Source organism: Echeneis naucrates, chromosome 13, assembly GCF_900963305.1.
Source record: "Echeneis naucrates chromosome 13, fEcheNa1.1, whole genome shotgun sequence".
NCBI lineage: Eukaryota > Metazoa > Chordata > Actinopteri > Carangiformes > Echeneidae > Echeneis > Echeneis naucrates.
The window spans coordinates 9324782-9339803 of NC_042523.1; the positions used below are offsets into that span (position 1 = coordinate 9324782).

Below are 15022 nucleotides of genomic sequence, written 5' to 3' on the forward strand. Positions count from 1 at the left end.
TTTATTCAACTTAATTTTTAGGAAGTATACCTAGTTACTCTACACAGCTGCACGCACACATACACATACACACACACATACACACACACAAATGCAAATTCAAAACCTACACTCATAAACTGCTGCCAAGTATGAGCACATCCCTTTTAAGGACATGCAGGGGAGCTGTGAGGCTACACCTGCTTTTAAAAACGAAGTCAGACACTGCAGAAGATAGATATTGATCCAAGTAATTATTAATTTGGATCTCCACAAATTACCAGACACCAAAATACTTCTTACTGATCCAACATTTTGGCATACTTTCCCTGCATTGGCAAATATAATGACAAAAGATTAGAGGTGAATCAGAGGTTTTAGAGGACTTATACTTTAAGTAAGCTCATTTTAGAGATCATTGAGTTATTGAATGTGTACAAATGAGTTATTGCGTAAAAGCAGTCTGCAATCTCTTGTATAGGTTACAGGAACATCTTCACATTTAATTTATATTTCTGAGAACTCCTTCACGCCTGCATTTTTCTGACAAAGTGTCAGTGGGGGATGGTGAGGCTCTTCCATGTCCCAGCAGCAAATGTGCAATATGCTTGCAAAAACAGAAACTTTGCAAATAGATGAGAGACGGGCTTGTGTCCTCTGTTGTCAAGACAACCCAAACCTCAGAGTCACACCGGGAGAAATAAGAGGAAGTGGGGGTTGGGCAGCGTGCACAAACCGAGAAAAGATGTCCTTGTGAGAAACAACAAAAAAAGAAAAACTAGACAAGCAGACAGTTATTCAGTTGATCAAATAAGTCAGGCTGCAGGAATCGACTAAAAAAAGTTCTATTCTTCAAGAAACCTGTCTAAAAACATATGCTCACCCAGAGAGATTGTAATTTTTTGTGTTGTGTATGTGTGTGTGGTTCTTACGAGAAAATAAGAAAAGTTTTGCAGCAGAGTGAGCATGACTGTGCATCCTGCAGATTATCGCTACAGCATTGTGCTACAGGCCGTGCTTGCATCAGACATCTATTCCTGTGCAACATGGGATTATATCCAAAGTGATCTTGTTGTGTACTTAAGGTGATATAGATAGTGTCATGGTGCCAAAACAAGCGCAGCATCTAATGACACCAGTAGGAATTATCCTCCCTGGTCACTGCTTAGGACTGATCAAATTATATTTTACCCATAATTATTGATCTCAGACAGGTTGGCTACCGTTTTTCTCAGTGTTAATGTCCCTTTAAAGTCTTGCAAGTGTTAGTATCGCAACAATTTTATCAGTGTATCAGCAGTGTCATTGAGCGCATTTAAATTCCATTTAATCAGTTCTAACTATGTGACTTCAAAAGCTATACACCACAAAAAGTCACTGTTCCCATTTCTTTCAACCCAAATGTTAAATTTTCTCATTACATCATGGCTGTAGGTTCAAGAGCAAGTCTAACAATAAGAGATGAAACTTCCCATGACTCCTTAAAACAGAAACAAAAGGTCTCAGAGCAACTCAGTTTTAAAAGACAGACCACGGCAACCTAAACTGGCTCAGACAGGCTTGGTGCTGCCACGTGGTGGCTGTTAGCGGAGGTGATGGGCAAAGTCCAGCCATGAAGCCATTCTCAAAAATACAACTACAAACTTTAAAGACAGAGACACAAATTCTCTCTCCTCTGGCTTTTTGTGCATTTTTAGTCATTAGAGTCTTCATTAGATTTTCAAATAAAGTCACTGTCCGAACTCCACAGAAGAAAGAAAACTCAGAAGCGAATGTGAGCGCACGGAAGAAAAAAAATAAAAAATGAAAATAAAATAAAAAACTAAAAGCTCTACAGATATTGTGATCATTTAAATGGCACTTCTTTATTTTGGTAGTCTTTACAGCTATCTTTTTTTATTTTAAAACTTCCTGGGTCCATAAAACCAACAAAAGGAAACTCTAACAGCAGTCACTGAAGAGATAGGATCAGGATCAGTGAAAATAATGCTGCAGCTTCCTGTTCCCCGTAGTCCCCGCCCTCCTACTCTCACTCATCCGTTCTGTCTCCACTAGCCCCGCCCATGGACACTCCTCCTGCAGTGCCTGTCCACATTTATACCAGTCAGTTGACCACCCTCCTTTGTCAGATCATATCTTGAGTTCGAGCCTGTAGTTATTGCGCCCTGAGCCCAAAGCCTGTCTTTGTGTTTTTGCTCCTGCCTGACGTCTCTGTGCCTTCTGCCAGATGATTTTGTGTTTTGTATTTCTTGCTCTCACCTCTGTTGGATCCCTGCTTGGCCTGAGGCCTTAGTGGAGAGACTTTTATTTTAAGATGTGATGCTGCGCTTGAGTCCTTCCGTTTTTTTGTGATCATCGAGAGATAGCGCTATGTAGACAACAGTTCTCACTTTAAATGCATATCATCTGAGTACTGATGTACAAAAATATCACTTATAAAGACATAATTTGTGTGTTAAGTTAAGGCCAATATTACAATATCAAATGAAATCAGTTAACATCTGCTCTTAACACACAGCGATGGGGCCAATAACACAGACAACAATAGAAAAAAACAAGACAAACATATACTTTTTATTTTCAAATAATAAGAATATTTTTCAACTACTCAGATGAACAACATTATGCAACAATTTTCAAATCAAATCAGATTTATTTATATAGCACCAAATCATAACAAGGTTACATCAAGGCACGGGTCTAGACCAAACCATGAGCAAGCACTTGGTGACAGTGGCAAGGAAAAACTTCCTTCAGCACAATAGTTCACATTTGTGGCGTTGTTTGGATAATTGGCCGGCCTGAAGCTGAGTTGGGAGAATGTGGAGTTCAGAGTTCATGTGTCCGCAGCTTCAGTATCACAAAGGATATGATCATGGGAATAACATAATACAACACACAGTACAACAAGCTATTGTGCTGTTAGCTCTTAGTGACTTTGCAGTCAGTAGAAATTGATTGCAAAATAGAAATCAATCAATAAATATTCTCAGTGAACTTCACACAAGTTTGATTTGAGGAAATCAAAACAGACAAATATTGTGGTGTAAAGATGTTAAATGTAGAAGCTACATAACACAAACTGTATTTCGCAAACTGAAAAAAAAAAAAAGAATGTGTTTATGACACTTCATGTGCAGTGCATATAGTAGATTCACACATAATTTACTGTTCAACATACAGAGCGAATTCAATAGAGCTTTCACGCTGCAGTGTGCAGGTAGCGTGCACTGGACACAAGCACTGACATGATGAGTAACGCAGTGCTGGCCGGAGCGGCCTGACCTCCGGAGTAATACACCTGCCTCCCATTCAGTGGCTCCACTGGTCGGTAGTTTCTCACCATTCGCTGCCCATCAGAGAAGCGGAGCTGGGAAAAGGCAGCGAGCTGTAACAAAGAAGAAATAACAGCCAACAGGTGAAATGTACTCCGCATGTCAAATTCTCCATATACTCATACTGCTGCTTGAAGTACTGACTTAAAATTCCCTCTTTTTGTTTTCTTTCTTTCTTTCTTTTTTTTTTTCTAACAATAGATCATATGTGTAGTCACACCGGGAGAGATAAGAGGAAGATGTAATGTAGCAGCAGTTCACCTCAGCGCTATTGAACATTGCGTTACCTTCAAGCTAAATTTCCTTCCTGTTTTGTTTGTTCTCATTCTCATCAGGGTCTTTTCTTATCGGCAGCTCACCTTCCAGCTGCTTGGTGAAAATCTGAGATCTTTTAAAAAATGATTTTAAAACCAGCCTTTGATGAAGAAAGTTGTTCTCTGGTTAAGTTACCCTTTTCCTATACAGGATCGACATGAATTTCTGTTTTGTTGTTTAGTTTTTTTGCTTTTTAACCAATGGATTCTCCAGTTAGTAGATGTCTCCACTTTGTTTGTATTGGTCAAAAATGTTGCTGTTAAGTGTCACTTGTTTAAGAAGCCGCTCATATAAGCACAGCTGTGGTTTTCCTGCAGTGGCAACATTTTTGTTTTTGTATCGATAGCATCAATGAATGGTTAACTTTAAAAGCGTTACACAACCTGGCTCCCCAATCTATCATTTTTTTCCCACTGTATTTAAATTAATTTTTATTTCAGTTTTTGTGGCCTAATTGTTGCTTTATTCCATTAGCGTAAATATAAATGTTGTATTGTTTCATGAAATCTGAGTTGTGCACTAATTGTTTGACATAGTATTTTAGTGAGTGTTGTCGACTTTCTTTCTACAGGTAGATGATGCAATATTTTGAAAATAATTACCTGTTCCCTGCTGAGAGGAATAGCTTTTTCAAACAGGCTCCAGACAACCGCCTCCGCACAGTTTGGTGTCGTGAGGGAGCCTTCATAGCGAAAGTACTTGGTCATGTTGTTGGGCGAAGGGGTCAACATGCCCAAGGACACACCTTTGAGTGTGGTGCTGTCAGCTTTGTAAAACATTAACAGAGTAACACATTTATCTCTATCTAATATCAGACAAAATATATGTACAAGGTTACAGTTTAGTTGCTCTAATGGATTTACTGTTCGGATGTACGAAAACAGTTTTATGGCATATTATCACACAAGAAAAGCACTTTAGCCCAACACAGGAAAAAATCATTTAGGACAACATCGTTGTTGGGCCTTTTTGTTGTTTTTTGTTTTTCTGTTGATAGACAACTTACTGGGTTGTTGAATGTATTTCAGGGCATTTATCAAAGTATCAAATTTCTTATTTGCAGACGCAGACTCCTGAAATGGAGAAAAATATGTCAATTGGCAAGAATAATTGCACTTTGGTTAAAAAAAAAAAAAAACTAAACAAAAAAAACACACACAGTTGGCAACTTAGTTCAAGCTAGTAAAATCAGGAAGGGTTTCATACATGGAAGGTTTTAACAGGTAAGCCGATTCTCTTGTGTTTCAGAGACAGAGGCAGTCATCAGAAATGTGTTGGAATATCTTCCTTATTGAAACATTTATGTCCAACTGTTTTCCAACTATCACAACAGCATAGATGCCCATTTTAAAGTTGCTTGGTGACTGATGGCTTTGTTTTACACGTCTTTTTTCATCATAGTTTCTTATAGCTCAAGGTACAATTCTTGGCTTGACTTTTTTTTAGATATTGACAGAAAGGCACAGCTGTTGATGGATTCATAACTTTATTTATTCATATACATTGAGGAATAGAATTTAGAAGGTCCCTTAACTATTCAGTAACATCTTAGAATTTAAAAGCTTTTTTTAAAATGTACATTGAACATCATAGCAACAGCTATCCTGATATAATCCTGCCTCTTCCCTTCGTAATTCCCCTAACCCAATAGGCTCATTCCATTTAAAGCTAAAAATAAAATAATAATAATCCTCAAGCATGTGAATAGTTTGGGATTCCACTGGGGACATAGCGTTCTTTCCAGTTACTTAACCTAACATTTTAGAGCATTTTCATTTGAAAACATTGTTGTAGCTTAAAATTCCCATTTTTCTTATATCAACATTTGTTTGTTGAAAGGTAAGAAAATAAAATCACCTGGAAGAAAAATCCAAGAACCGCCACACCAGCACGGTCTCTTTCAGCCTGGGCTAGAGAGTCGTATTCTTCTTTTATGTGAACTATGTGCATCTGTAGGTAGAATAAAATGTAATGTTAACATTACTTTTGGAGATAGACTAAAATTCATTCTTGGTTTATTTTAATATTGTCTACACACCAATGGCTTTCTGACATGCAGTACATCCCTGCATTTCCTACCTCCATTGAAAATCGCTCCCCATCTATGGTGTGCTCGGACCCCAGCCCTCCATCTTTGCCCCAGTGCAGATGAACTTGAAGTGCTTTGTATGATGTGGGCAAATTTCCTCCTTTGATCCTTATACTGGAAGGCAAATCCAATTGAACTAGAAAAAAAAAAAGAAAAAATTTTCAAATAATGAGGCAATAGACCCCAGGCTCAGAAATAATCACACTGGTATATATATTTTTTTATTATTATTTTTTTTTGTACATTTTGTTTTGAGTAACTTTGCATCTCTGGTAATTTTTTGTTGTTTTGAAGTCTATTTTTGTCTTCCCTCTTTGTGTTCATTTAGTCACCTTTAACTAAATCAAGGGCAGTTTCACGAATGGGTGTGTGCCAGTATGCAGTAAAACTTTCTTTAATTTAAACAGACATTTGGTACATTTGTCTACTCCCACTCATCTAATTTTAGTCAGGAAAAAACTGATTGATCGAGGAATATGTTAAAATTCCTCAAGAAGTGCCAATGAAAGTTCAAATTAAATTAGTATAAGCAATTTAATCAATAATAAGAAAGACAAAAAATATATACTTGCGCGATGACTACTCTATGCCCGGTTTAAGTTATTCTGGCTGATTTAAATCACCCAGACACACATTGACTTATTGGGCTTTTAGATCGAAGACATACCGGTATGACCATTGTTTAGGAGGGAACTGTGAAATCTCTCTTGGTATCCGGTGAGGTGAAAAGGAGTGAGACGTTCATCAAGTACCAAACGCCTTGTAACAATATTAACAGGAGACTGGGATCTGCCACTGCAGCGCTGAAAAACCTGCCCCCAGGCTTCTGGACCTGTGAATGTTAATAAAAAAGATAACCAATAATAGATATTTTCCAATTTAATTTCAATCTCAATCTAATCTCAATCTCTCAATCTCAATGTCAAGGCTGTTTTTTGAATTTTACCTCTGCAGGTGTTGTTACATGTAACTTGAGAGTGATAACACCAACCTGGGCAAACAGCAGATTATTAAAAAGAAACTGTGAAATGTATTATTTTTAAAGCAAAAAAAAAAAAAAATGCTCGTGAACGCAGTGAAACATACCTGCCCCTGACACAATCCTGATGGATGACACAAACAGAAATAAAACATTTGCGAGCAGCATTGTGCAACTCACTAAAGCTCACCACTCAGAATGATTTAAAAGATGAAACTAGAGTTCAAAAAGCCTGTTATAAGCACAGGTAAGCCCACCTATCTTACCCGCCCACAAGATAGGCTTCAGTTTTATTACTCTTGATTTCTGTGACCACTGGTAGATACAGACACTCATATCTGACAGCTTACATTCTCAAGATAATGAATGGGCCCTTAAACGCAGGGTTGAACTTAAAACACATCCTGAATGAAGCAGCTTCAACAAAACCATCAAGCGATCAAATACTGTGAACTGAGTTCACTGCAAAATAGATTTGTTGAGTTCTCAGAGGGCAAATATAGATGATGTATAATATTGATTCACAGTACTCTGTTACAGCTCCTGCTTTTGGAGAGTATGGTAATATAATATATATATAATATAATATAGCTGCTTATAATCATAATAAGTATTTCTCAGTTAACTTATCAGGTTCACTGATTTACATGACTGAAGTACAGTTTTGAGGAACTCGACTTAAGTAGTTACTGTGATGTCACTAGTGGCTGTGCTGTAGTAGGGAGCTCCATCCCCCTCCGGTGGCTGCAGCTGATAACTGTGATGCCCCCATCTAGTGGTGGGGGACGAGACACACCTGAGGGAGATCATGAACTGGTTATTGGGTAGGACCGGACTGAGTGTGTGTCCTGGGAAGGCGACTGAAGGCTTGCTCAGTGGCTGCTCAGTGGCTGCTCAGTGGCTGTTTAGGTGGCCAATTACATGGCAGATTACGCCTGGCCTGGAGTACAACAACGGTGAGGGACAACTGTGTTGCTGGAAGATGGTACAGCAACCAGACAGAGACAGACAGACCAACTTTGTTTTATTGAAGGACTAGAGTTTGAGCTTTTGTTTGAGGTGGAGCTGAAAACATCCTTTTGGTATCTGGATATTAAGAGCTGAAGAGACCTACCGTGAACCTACTTCTTTTACTCCCTTTTGAACCTTTATTACAAACCCCACTTTTTGAACTGTGGACCTAGTGTTGTGTGCCCTTGTTGGCATCTTGACACAGTTCTGGCCTATACCGCAGTGCATTGGCCTCTTGTGACATCACATATGGTGGCAAATGTGGGCAGGCCAGGGCTAACTGGGATGTCAGAAGAAGACACTGAGGAACTGAGCAGTTTTTTCTCCAGCCCCACAGCCTGAAAAGGAAGAGATTTTGAAAACGCTCATTGCAGGCCAGCAGGTCCAGTATCAAGCCAACATGGCGAAGGAACAAAGGAATCAACAGAAACTAGCTGGAACCAGAGAAGAATAATGTAGCAGCAGTGGTAGAGGCCCCCATTGTGGATCAGTACTTACGGGCCCTGCCTTATGAGGCAAAAAGCATTATGAGCCAGCAGTCAACTGCCGCAGTGCCTGAAGCAGTGGAAGCAGTAGAGCGGTATCAGGCCACAGCAGAAAAGCTTCATGCTTCCAGGAGGGAACCCAAGAGTGCATCCCTAACCCTAACACCCAAAGGACCCCAAAGGCTGCAACCTAGTCCGTTCAGGGACTGTAAATTTGCCTGTAGGGGTCACCTGGACAGAAGGGAGTATCCAGGAACAGTGAACCCCGGCAGTGTGGGGAACCAGCAGGGGAATCCATGCCAACCGCCAGGTCATCTGGCCCACACCCTGCCCACCTCTTTGCCTCTTTACTCCCAAGAATGACCTCCCACATGTCCGGTGACAGTGAATAGCCATGATGTGGGAGCCCTACTGGATTCCGGGAGTAAGATCACACCCCCGCCTTCCAAGCAAGACTGGTCCACGGCTGAGGTGGCTGTCGGCGTGACTCTTCCTTCTTCACCGGCACTGTTGTCCTTCGGGCGATTGGCTTGGTTATGAAGTTAATGTCCGAATTATTCTCCTCTTTCCTTATGAAAGCAGACTGGAGCAGAATTAAGTTTTTTTTTTTTTTTTTTGCAGAACAGTAACGGAACAGGAACAACAACCAAGATAACGCCGCTCAGGCAATATGCCATCGGTTCCGGTGGCGCTGTTGTTTCATAATTGGAATAGTTCGTTGTCCGGCGTAAATTCCATTTCAGCCAAATTATCTCTTAGAAAAATGCTTCGGGCAAGACTTAAGTCCCCCCCCCCCCCCCCCCCCCCCCCAAGCAAAATTAACAATACTGTGAGCAGCATCCACAATCAACTGCTGCTGAGGGAGCTGTCAAAGCTGCAACATGTCCCAAAGCAATTAAATCACACATTACGAAAAAGTTACGGGCCTAGCGAGAGCTAGAGTGCGTGTGTCTATGTGTGACCCCCCCACTGGGCTTTGCTCTAAATATTGTTCAAGTTGATTCTGCGTGAAGGTAAGATGATTTTTATGCCACCTATCTTATTTGCACTGTGACCGATTTGGGTAACTGTACCCCACTTATTCTATGGCATTTGCTGTTAGTTTTTCGTGGCTTTGTGTGCTGCTGTACGGCCAGGCTTGTGCGTCTTTCAGCACCACGAGTGTGGAAAGCAGCGAGGAGAAAAAGAGGCTGAGGGAGGGAGAGGCATAATTTTGCTTTCTTTGAAATAGTTTCGCATGTAGTCCTCATGCAGGTCATTTGTGATGGAAATAAGAAAATGTATTAGGCCTACATGGCTTAAAGGTGCACCTTTTTAGGTGCAGCTGGCATTATTATTAATCTGGGTTAGGGTTGGCGCTAGGATGCCAGAGGTTCATTTTGCAATTTGTGTAGCCTAGGGTTGATTTACTACTTTCTTGTTGGTTGCAATTTGCAAAAACCTATTTTCTATCTTTCATTTGTGGTTATTTGATGCAGATATAAAGCTCTGGATACTTGCGAGTGTTTCCTATTGCGTGCCGTGATTTTTACATATATTTTTTTTTTCACACGGGTGTCTGGCAACTTCGTGGATTGGGCGGGTTCTCAACTATGATTGGCCTCCACCTTGCAGCGTTCAGAATCTTCCCGCAGGAGGAGGGAAGTTGCTGGTCCTGGTCATTAGGAGCGATGGAGCGCTTCCTGGGCAGGGTGGCTCTGGTGACCGGAGCCTCGGTCGGAATCGGGTCCTATATAGCGAAGGAGCTGGTCCAGAACGGTATGAAGGTGGTAGGCTGTGGACGGGACGTCGCCAAAACACAGGTGTGCATAAACACTTCTGCACTTCGGTAATGAGGTAAAAACCGTCCAGCCTCGGTGGGAATCTTTATGTTGTGAAGTTTTGAATGTTGTCGTGTGTAGTTGACTTCCCGCAAATTCATTTTTGCAACACTTTGCAAACGCGACAGACGAAGAGTCGCTGAAAAAACTGTTCATGGTCAACTTTAGCATTAAAGAAACCTGTTTTTGAGCGTTGTAGGCTAACCTGCCGACAAACCTAATTGTGAGTTTATTTATGAAATAGTCTGGCGAGTAAACGAACGGCGACTCCAGAACCAACACAGTCGAGCACCGAGTCATCGATCGGCTGCACTACAGTCATCTGTACGGTCAAATGTTTAACATTAACTGCTCTACTAGTAAAAGTGTGCTGGTAAACGGATAAATCAATTGAGAGTGTCACTTTGTAAGTCGTCCTTATGACAGATTTGATGTGCAATAATGATAAATGATATATAAATATTATATAATTAGCAGCAGCAATAAAGTTCCCCTCACACGTGGTGTTTATGTATAAAGTTATCTAATAAAGTATAATCATATATGTATTATTAAAATGACTATAATTTGCCATATACAGTCTATTTATTTATTTATTTATCTATCTATCCATATACTTATTTTAAACAGATGGTGAGATGTGGACAAAGTAAACAATGGGGTTAGTTTCCCAGAGACCTTTGAATGAAACGTAACACCCTGGCCCTGTCAGTCAGGGATCTGGCACCAATTGCACCTCTGCCCAAACTACCAGTTATGGAAATAAAACAAGGTTATTTTTAAACTGTAATCTATCACCTTATTTTGTTGAGGACTCCCTCCCCAGCTGGGAGGAGAAGTCAATGATTTGTTGATTTTACAGAAAACCAGAACTAGTGCAGTTTGCACTTCCTAAAACATTTTCTGTTTTTCTCAGTTTTTTATCCTAATGAACTCATTGTTCTTCGACTGTTGGTTGTTGTCTGAACAAAGCACCTGAAGTCGCTATCCTAGACTCGCTCAAAAAACTGCAATGGGTACTTTTGTATTTTCTATACCATACATAGACTAGTAAATTTGTTAGTTTATGAAATGATAAAGCAATGACCAGATGAATGCATTTATATGGTGGTTAATGGTCTGAAGACACTATGGGCCAGAGCTGCCTGGTTAGTGTGGTCACCACAGTGGATACCTCTGAATTGCAATAGAGATGGTCATGACTCATCACTGTTGCTCCTGCACACACTCTTCATTGCTTTAGTTAATTTTTTCATCATTTAACATTCAATTTCAATCTGAAATCTCACATCATCGGACGTATTGCACCTTTAAGAATCGATTATAACGCTGATTGTCTGACATGTTTTTTGGGTTTTGTTTTCAGAAACTGGCGGCTGAGTGTCAAACTGCAGGCTATAGTGGTGTCCTGGTGCCCATCAAGTGTGATTTGAGCAAGGAGGAGGAGATTCTGTCTATGTTTGATTTTATTAAAGCACAGCACAAAGGTGTGGATGTGTGCATTAACAATGCCGGCCTTTCCCACCCTGAGCCACTTTTAAAAGGTAAAACCACTTCCTGGAAGAACATGCTGGATGTAAGAGCACAGTGTTTTTATGCCTGACACACTTTTTCATTCAAACGAATAGGAAAGCCTTTCCAAACTTTTGACAGGCATGTGAATATATGTATATGTATATATGTATGTATATATATATACATATATATACATATACATATATACATATATATATACATATACATACACATCAACGTCTTGGGAAAAATAAGTCACGCCAATAAAGACAAGCAATTTGGACTGTAAAATCTTCATTGAATATTGGAATCCAATATAAACTAAGCAAAGAAAATATGTCCTACTGCTTCAGGTTGATTCATTTATGGACTGCCGTTTGGCCAAAACTTTTTTTATGTGTGTGTATATGAAGACAGATGATGTCTTGAGGCCTTGCTCAATTATTCATAATTATGATCACCAGTTCACTATTCTTGTTATTAATACAATATTGTTTATGAACTTTTGACTCTTCTGCTTGGTGCGTTGCAGGTGAATGTTGTTGCATTGTCCGTATGCACACGTGAAGCATATCAGTCAATGAAGGAAAGAAATGTTGATGATGGCCACATCATAAACATAAATAGGTACGATGATGACCTGATAGTTATATAACACTTCCCAATAAGGTGGAGGCACATTGTTTTCACATTTTGTCACGTTGTTATTACAGCAGCTTTTTTTTTTTTTCATTGTTTTTTGGTCAGCCAAATATTATGCTTTTGTTATTACTTCAATTACTTGTCTGATGGAAAAAAAAAAGTCCATGACAAATCTAATTTAGTCAATCTGACCAACTTCTCCAAAACTGAAAATCCACAGCTGACCAAGAAAAGTTTTAAATCTTCTTAATTGCTGCATTTTAAAAATATTTAGAAAATTCTGCTGCTCACATTAATTCATTGTAAATAGTTTTTTTTTTTTCTGTTGTGCGAACAAACAATTCAGAAATATATGAAAAATAAAATACCCCAGAAATATTATGGGCAGCATAGAGGTTTCCACTGTTATTCCACAACAAGAAGGTTGGGACTTCAGTTCCTGGCCTGAGGAATTTCTTTGCTTAGTTTGGGTTTCTTCCAGGTACTTCGGTTTCCTCCCACTGTCCAAAGACATCATGTTTGGGTTAATTGATGACTCTAAATTGTCCATTAGTGTGAGTGTGAGTGGCTGTTGGTCTCTGTCTGTCTCTGTGTGTTGGTTGAGCTGGGATTGGCTCCAGCACCCCCTGTGACCTGGAAACAGATTAGCAGCAGAAGAAGAATCAATGAATGAAAATAATTCTTCAAATATTTAGTGAAGTTCTACTGAACAAAATATTCATAAATTCTAAAACTTTCCAGAAAATTATTGGGGGGAAAATCAACTTAAAAAATTCTTGAAAAAAAAATAAAAAATCCCGATCTTTTTTTTGTGTGTGTGTTTGTGTGTCATTGAGACAAATAGTGAAACAACGAGAAACATTTCTCATCAGGTCCACCAAAGCATTTCCAACTAAAATGTAGGAATATGTCTGAAAGACAAGCCCAGGGTAGTTCAGTGCAACACAGGTTTTCTTGTATTACTCAGTTAAATGTTTCTTTGAAAGAACAGTCAAACTTGATGTGGTAGAAGGATACCTGCTGTCCTATAACTTATTTGTTTTTCTTTTTCAGCATGAGCGGATATCGTATTCTTCACAACAATAATATACATTTCTACAGCGCCACTAAGTTTGCAGTGACAGCCCTGACTGAGGCCCTGAGGCAGGAGCTGCGTTTGGCCAACACCAACATTAGAGCCACAGTAAGACCTCATCACTTTGGTATTTGTATCTGCAAATTCAGTCATCTGCATTCTCCAATGTATTCTTCTTCTTCTTTTTTTTTTCTGTTTGTGCTATGATTTTTTTTTTTTATATATTTTCTCAGTGGTGCCTCTTTCTGTCCAGAAACTACCTTTACATTAGTTAATTACATTGTAATCATAATTCATAATAACATGAATAACATTAAAAAGTGATGTTTTAAAAAACACCAAGTAATGTTCAATTTTACATGTTTGCAGTAATGCTCTCATTTTGCAGTGTATTTCTCCTGGCTTAGTGGCGACAGAATTTTTTCTGCGCTTGTATGGAAGTACTGAAAATGCTGCTGAAACATATTCTAAATGCGAGGTAAAAATAGTAAGATATCTTAGAGTCTTGTTGATCTAATCTATCTAATCGATCTAATATATCTGAATCCTTATAACACTGATGTTATTTCACTTTTCACTTCTCATGTAGCCTTTAAAAGCAAAAGATGTTGCTAATGCTGTTTTATACGCCCTGAGTGCACCTCCTCATGTGCAGGTAAGTAGATTTTCTCTCTCATGTACATTTCTTAGTCCCATATATAGGGATTTATCGCACATTTTTAACCTTTGCTCCTTTCTCATTGAAATATCAGTATTTTACCATAGAGAGGTGGTTATCTTCATACATCTTTTTTTTTTCAGATCGGAGATATTCAGATGCGGCCTGTAGGGCAGGTGCTGTAGTGGTGCTCCATGTTAAAGTTGACTTGGTGGACTGACATGTTCTTCATTAGACTCTTTTGGAAAACTCATTTCTATATCTGATCATGGAATAGCTTTGGTTTCAGTCCATGATGTAGTTTTTGCACTTAAAACACAACAAGGTTTTACAGAAGATGAAATTTCTTCCATTGCAGCTTTAATATCGCACAAAAAGGAATCTCATTTGTAGCCATACATAACCCTAACCCTAACCCCAACATAGAGCTAGCCCCAACAAGCAAAAGAAACCATTAGACAATTCATAGGAATAACAATTTTTAATTTAATTTTTAATTTAGCTCTGAATTGTATAAAATATCCACTGACAATCAATTTCTAAGCCTTAGAGTATCATTAGAGTAGATAACAGAGCTGCTTTTAATTACTGGCACTGGTTGGGTTTTTTTGATTTATGTTACTGTCATTAAAATGTACTGATAATTCTGTCATTAGCACTGTAACTTATCAGACTTTTCATAACAGTTTCTACAAGACCTTGTTCATTTTGACGATTAATAATATTGATTGCTGCTTATGGCCTGCAGTAATAACGTAGGTGTGCATGAGGCAGGGCTTTTGGGTATTACACGTACTTTGAGTTTGCTGAGGTCTGGTGCCATAGTTAATCCTGTGCACTTTTTACAGTTTTACAGTTTACAAAACCACTCTAAAGTGCAGCCTTCAAAGACAACATAGAAATGATATCGTCTTGTATTTTGACTGCGGTACACCTCACATTTATTATAATTAAACAAAATAAAAATTATTTTGATTATTTGCATTAGGAGTTAGGGCTGACTTTAATGTAAGTGTTCAAGTTTATGTTCATATTGTGACATTAAATGAAAAAGACATTTTGAGAAAGGAAATGTCTGCAACATAATAAAAAGGACTGCAAGGGCCGTTTCAACTGGGT

General features: G+C 38.9%; 2 protein-coding genes across 2 annotated transcripts; one reads left to right on the top strand and one right to left on the bottom strand.

Moving 5' to 3' along the window:
• Positions 1 to 3181: 3181 nt before the first annotated feature.
• On the bottom strand, positions 3182 to 8566 carry ca4b (carbonic anhydrase IV b). Its single transcript, XM_029517731.1, has 8 exons — positions 8412 to 8566; positions 6805 to 6821; positions 6386 to 6550; positions 5709 to 5854; positions 5487 to 5579; positions 4636 to 4702; positions 4232 to 4395; positions 3182 to 3367 (listed from the first exon to the last, which is right to left on the bottom strand). The coding sequence occupies exons 1-8, from the start codon at positions 8564 to 8566 to the stop codon at positions 3182 to 3184; spliced, it is 993 nt and encodes a 330-aa protein (XP_029373591.1).
• A 1294-nt stretch (positions 8567 to 9860) lies between these two features.
• On the top strand, positions 9861 to 14856 carry LOC115053342 (dehydrogenase/reductase SDR family member 11-like). The gene is made up of 7 exons (XM_029517969.1): positions 9861 to 9995; positions 11380 to 11589; positions 12061 to 12155; positions 13224 to 13353; positions 13634 to 13723; positions 13835 to 13900; positions 14047 to 14856. The coding sequence occupies exons 1-7, from the start codon at positions 9864 to 9866 to the stop codon at positions 14086 to 14088; spliced, it is 765 nt and encodes a 254-aa protein (XP_029373829.1). The 5' UTR covers positions 9861 to 9863; the 3' UTR covers positions 14089 to 14856.
• The last annotated feature ends 166 nt before the right edge of the window (positions 14857 to 15022 follow it).

What these genes read in the sequence shown, in the direction of transcription:
- ca4b (XM_029517731.1), bottom strand. Translation starts at nt 8,566, where the DNA reads ATGTGGGAGGTCATTCTTGGGAGTAAAGAGGCAAAGAGGTGGGCAGGG. An exon ending in GAAATACATTCAACAACCCA is followed by an intron (nt 4,396 to 4,635) that starts GTAAGTTGTCTA and finishes TGTTTTACAAAG; the next exon opens with CTGACAGCACCACACTCAAA. An exon ending in TTCCTCTCAGCAGGGAACAG is followed by an intron (nt 3,368 to 4,231) that starts GTAATTATTTTC and finishes TCTTTGTTACAG; the next exon opens with CTCGCTGCCTTTTCCCAGCT.
- LOC115053342 (XM_029517969.1), top strand. Translation starts at nt 9,864, where the DNA reads ATGGAGCGCTTCCTGGGCAGGGTGGCTCTGGTGACCGGAGCCTCGGTC. An exon ending in CCTGGAAGAACATGCTGGAT is followed by an intron (nt 11,590 to 12,060) that starts GTAAGAGCACAG and finishes GGTGCGTTGCAG; the next exon opens with GTGAATGTTGTTGCATTGTC. An exon ending in ACACCAACATTAGAGCCACA is followed by an intron (nt 13,354 to 13,633) that starts GTAAGACCTCAT and finishes CTCATTTTGCAG; the next exon opens with TGTATTTCTCCTGGCTTAGT.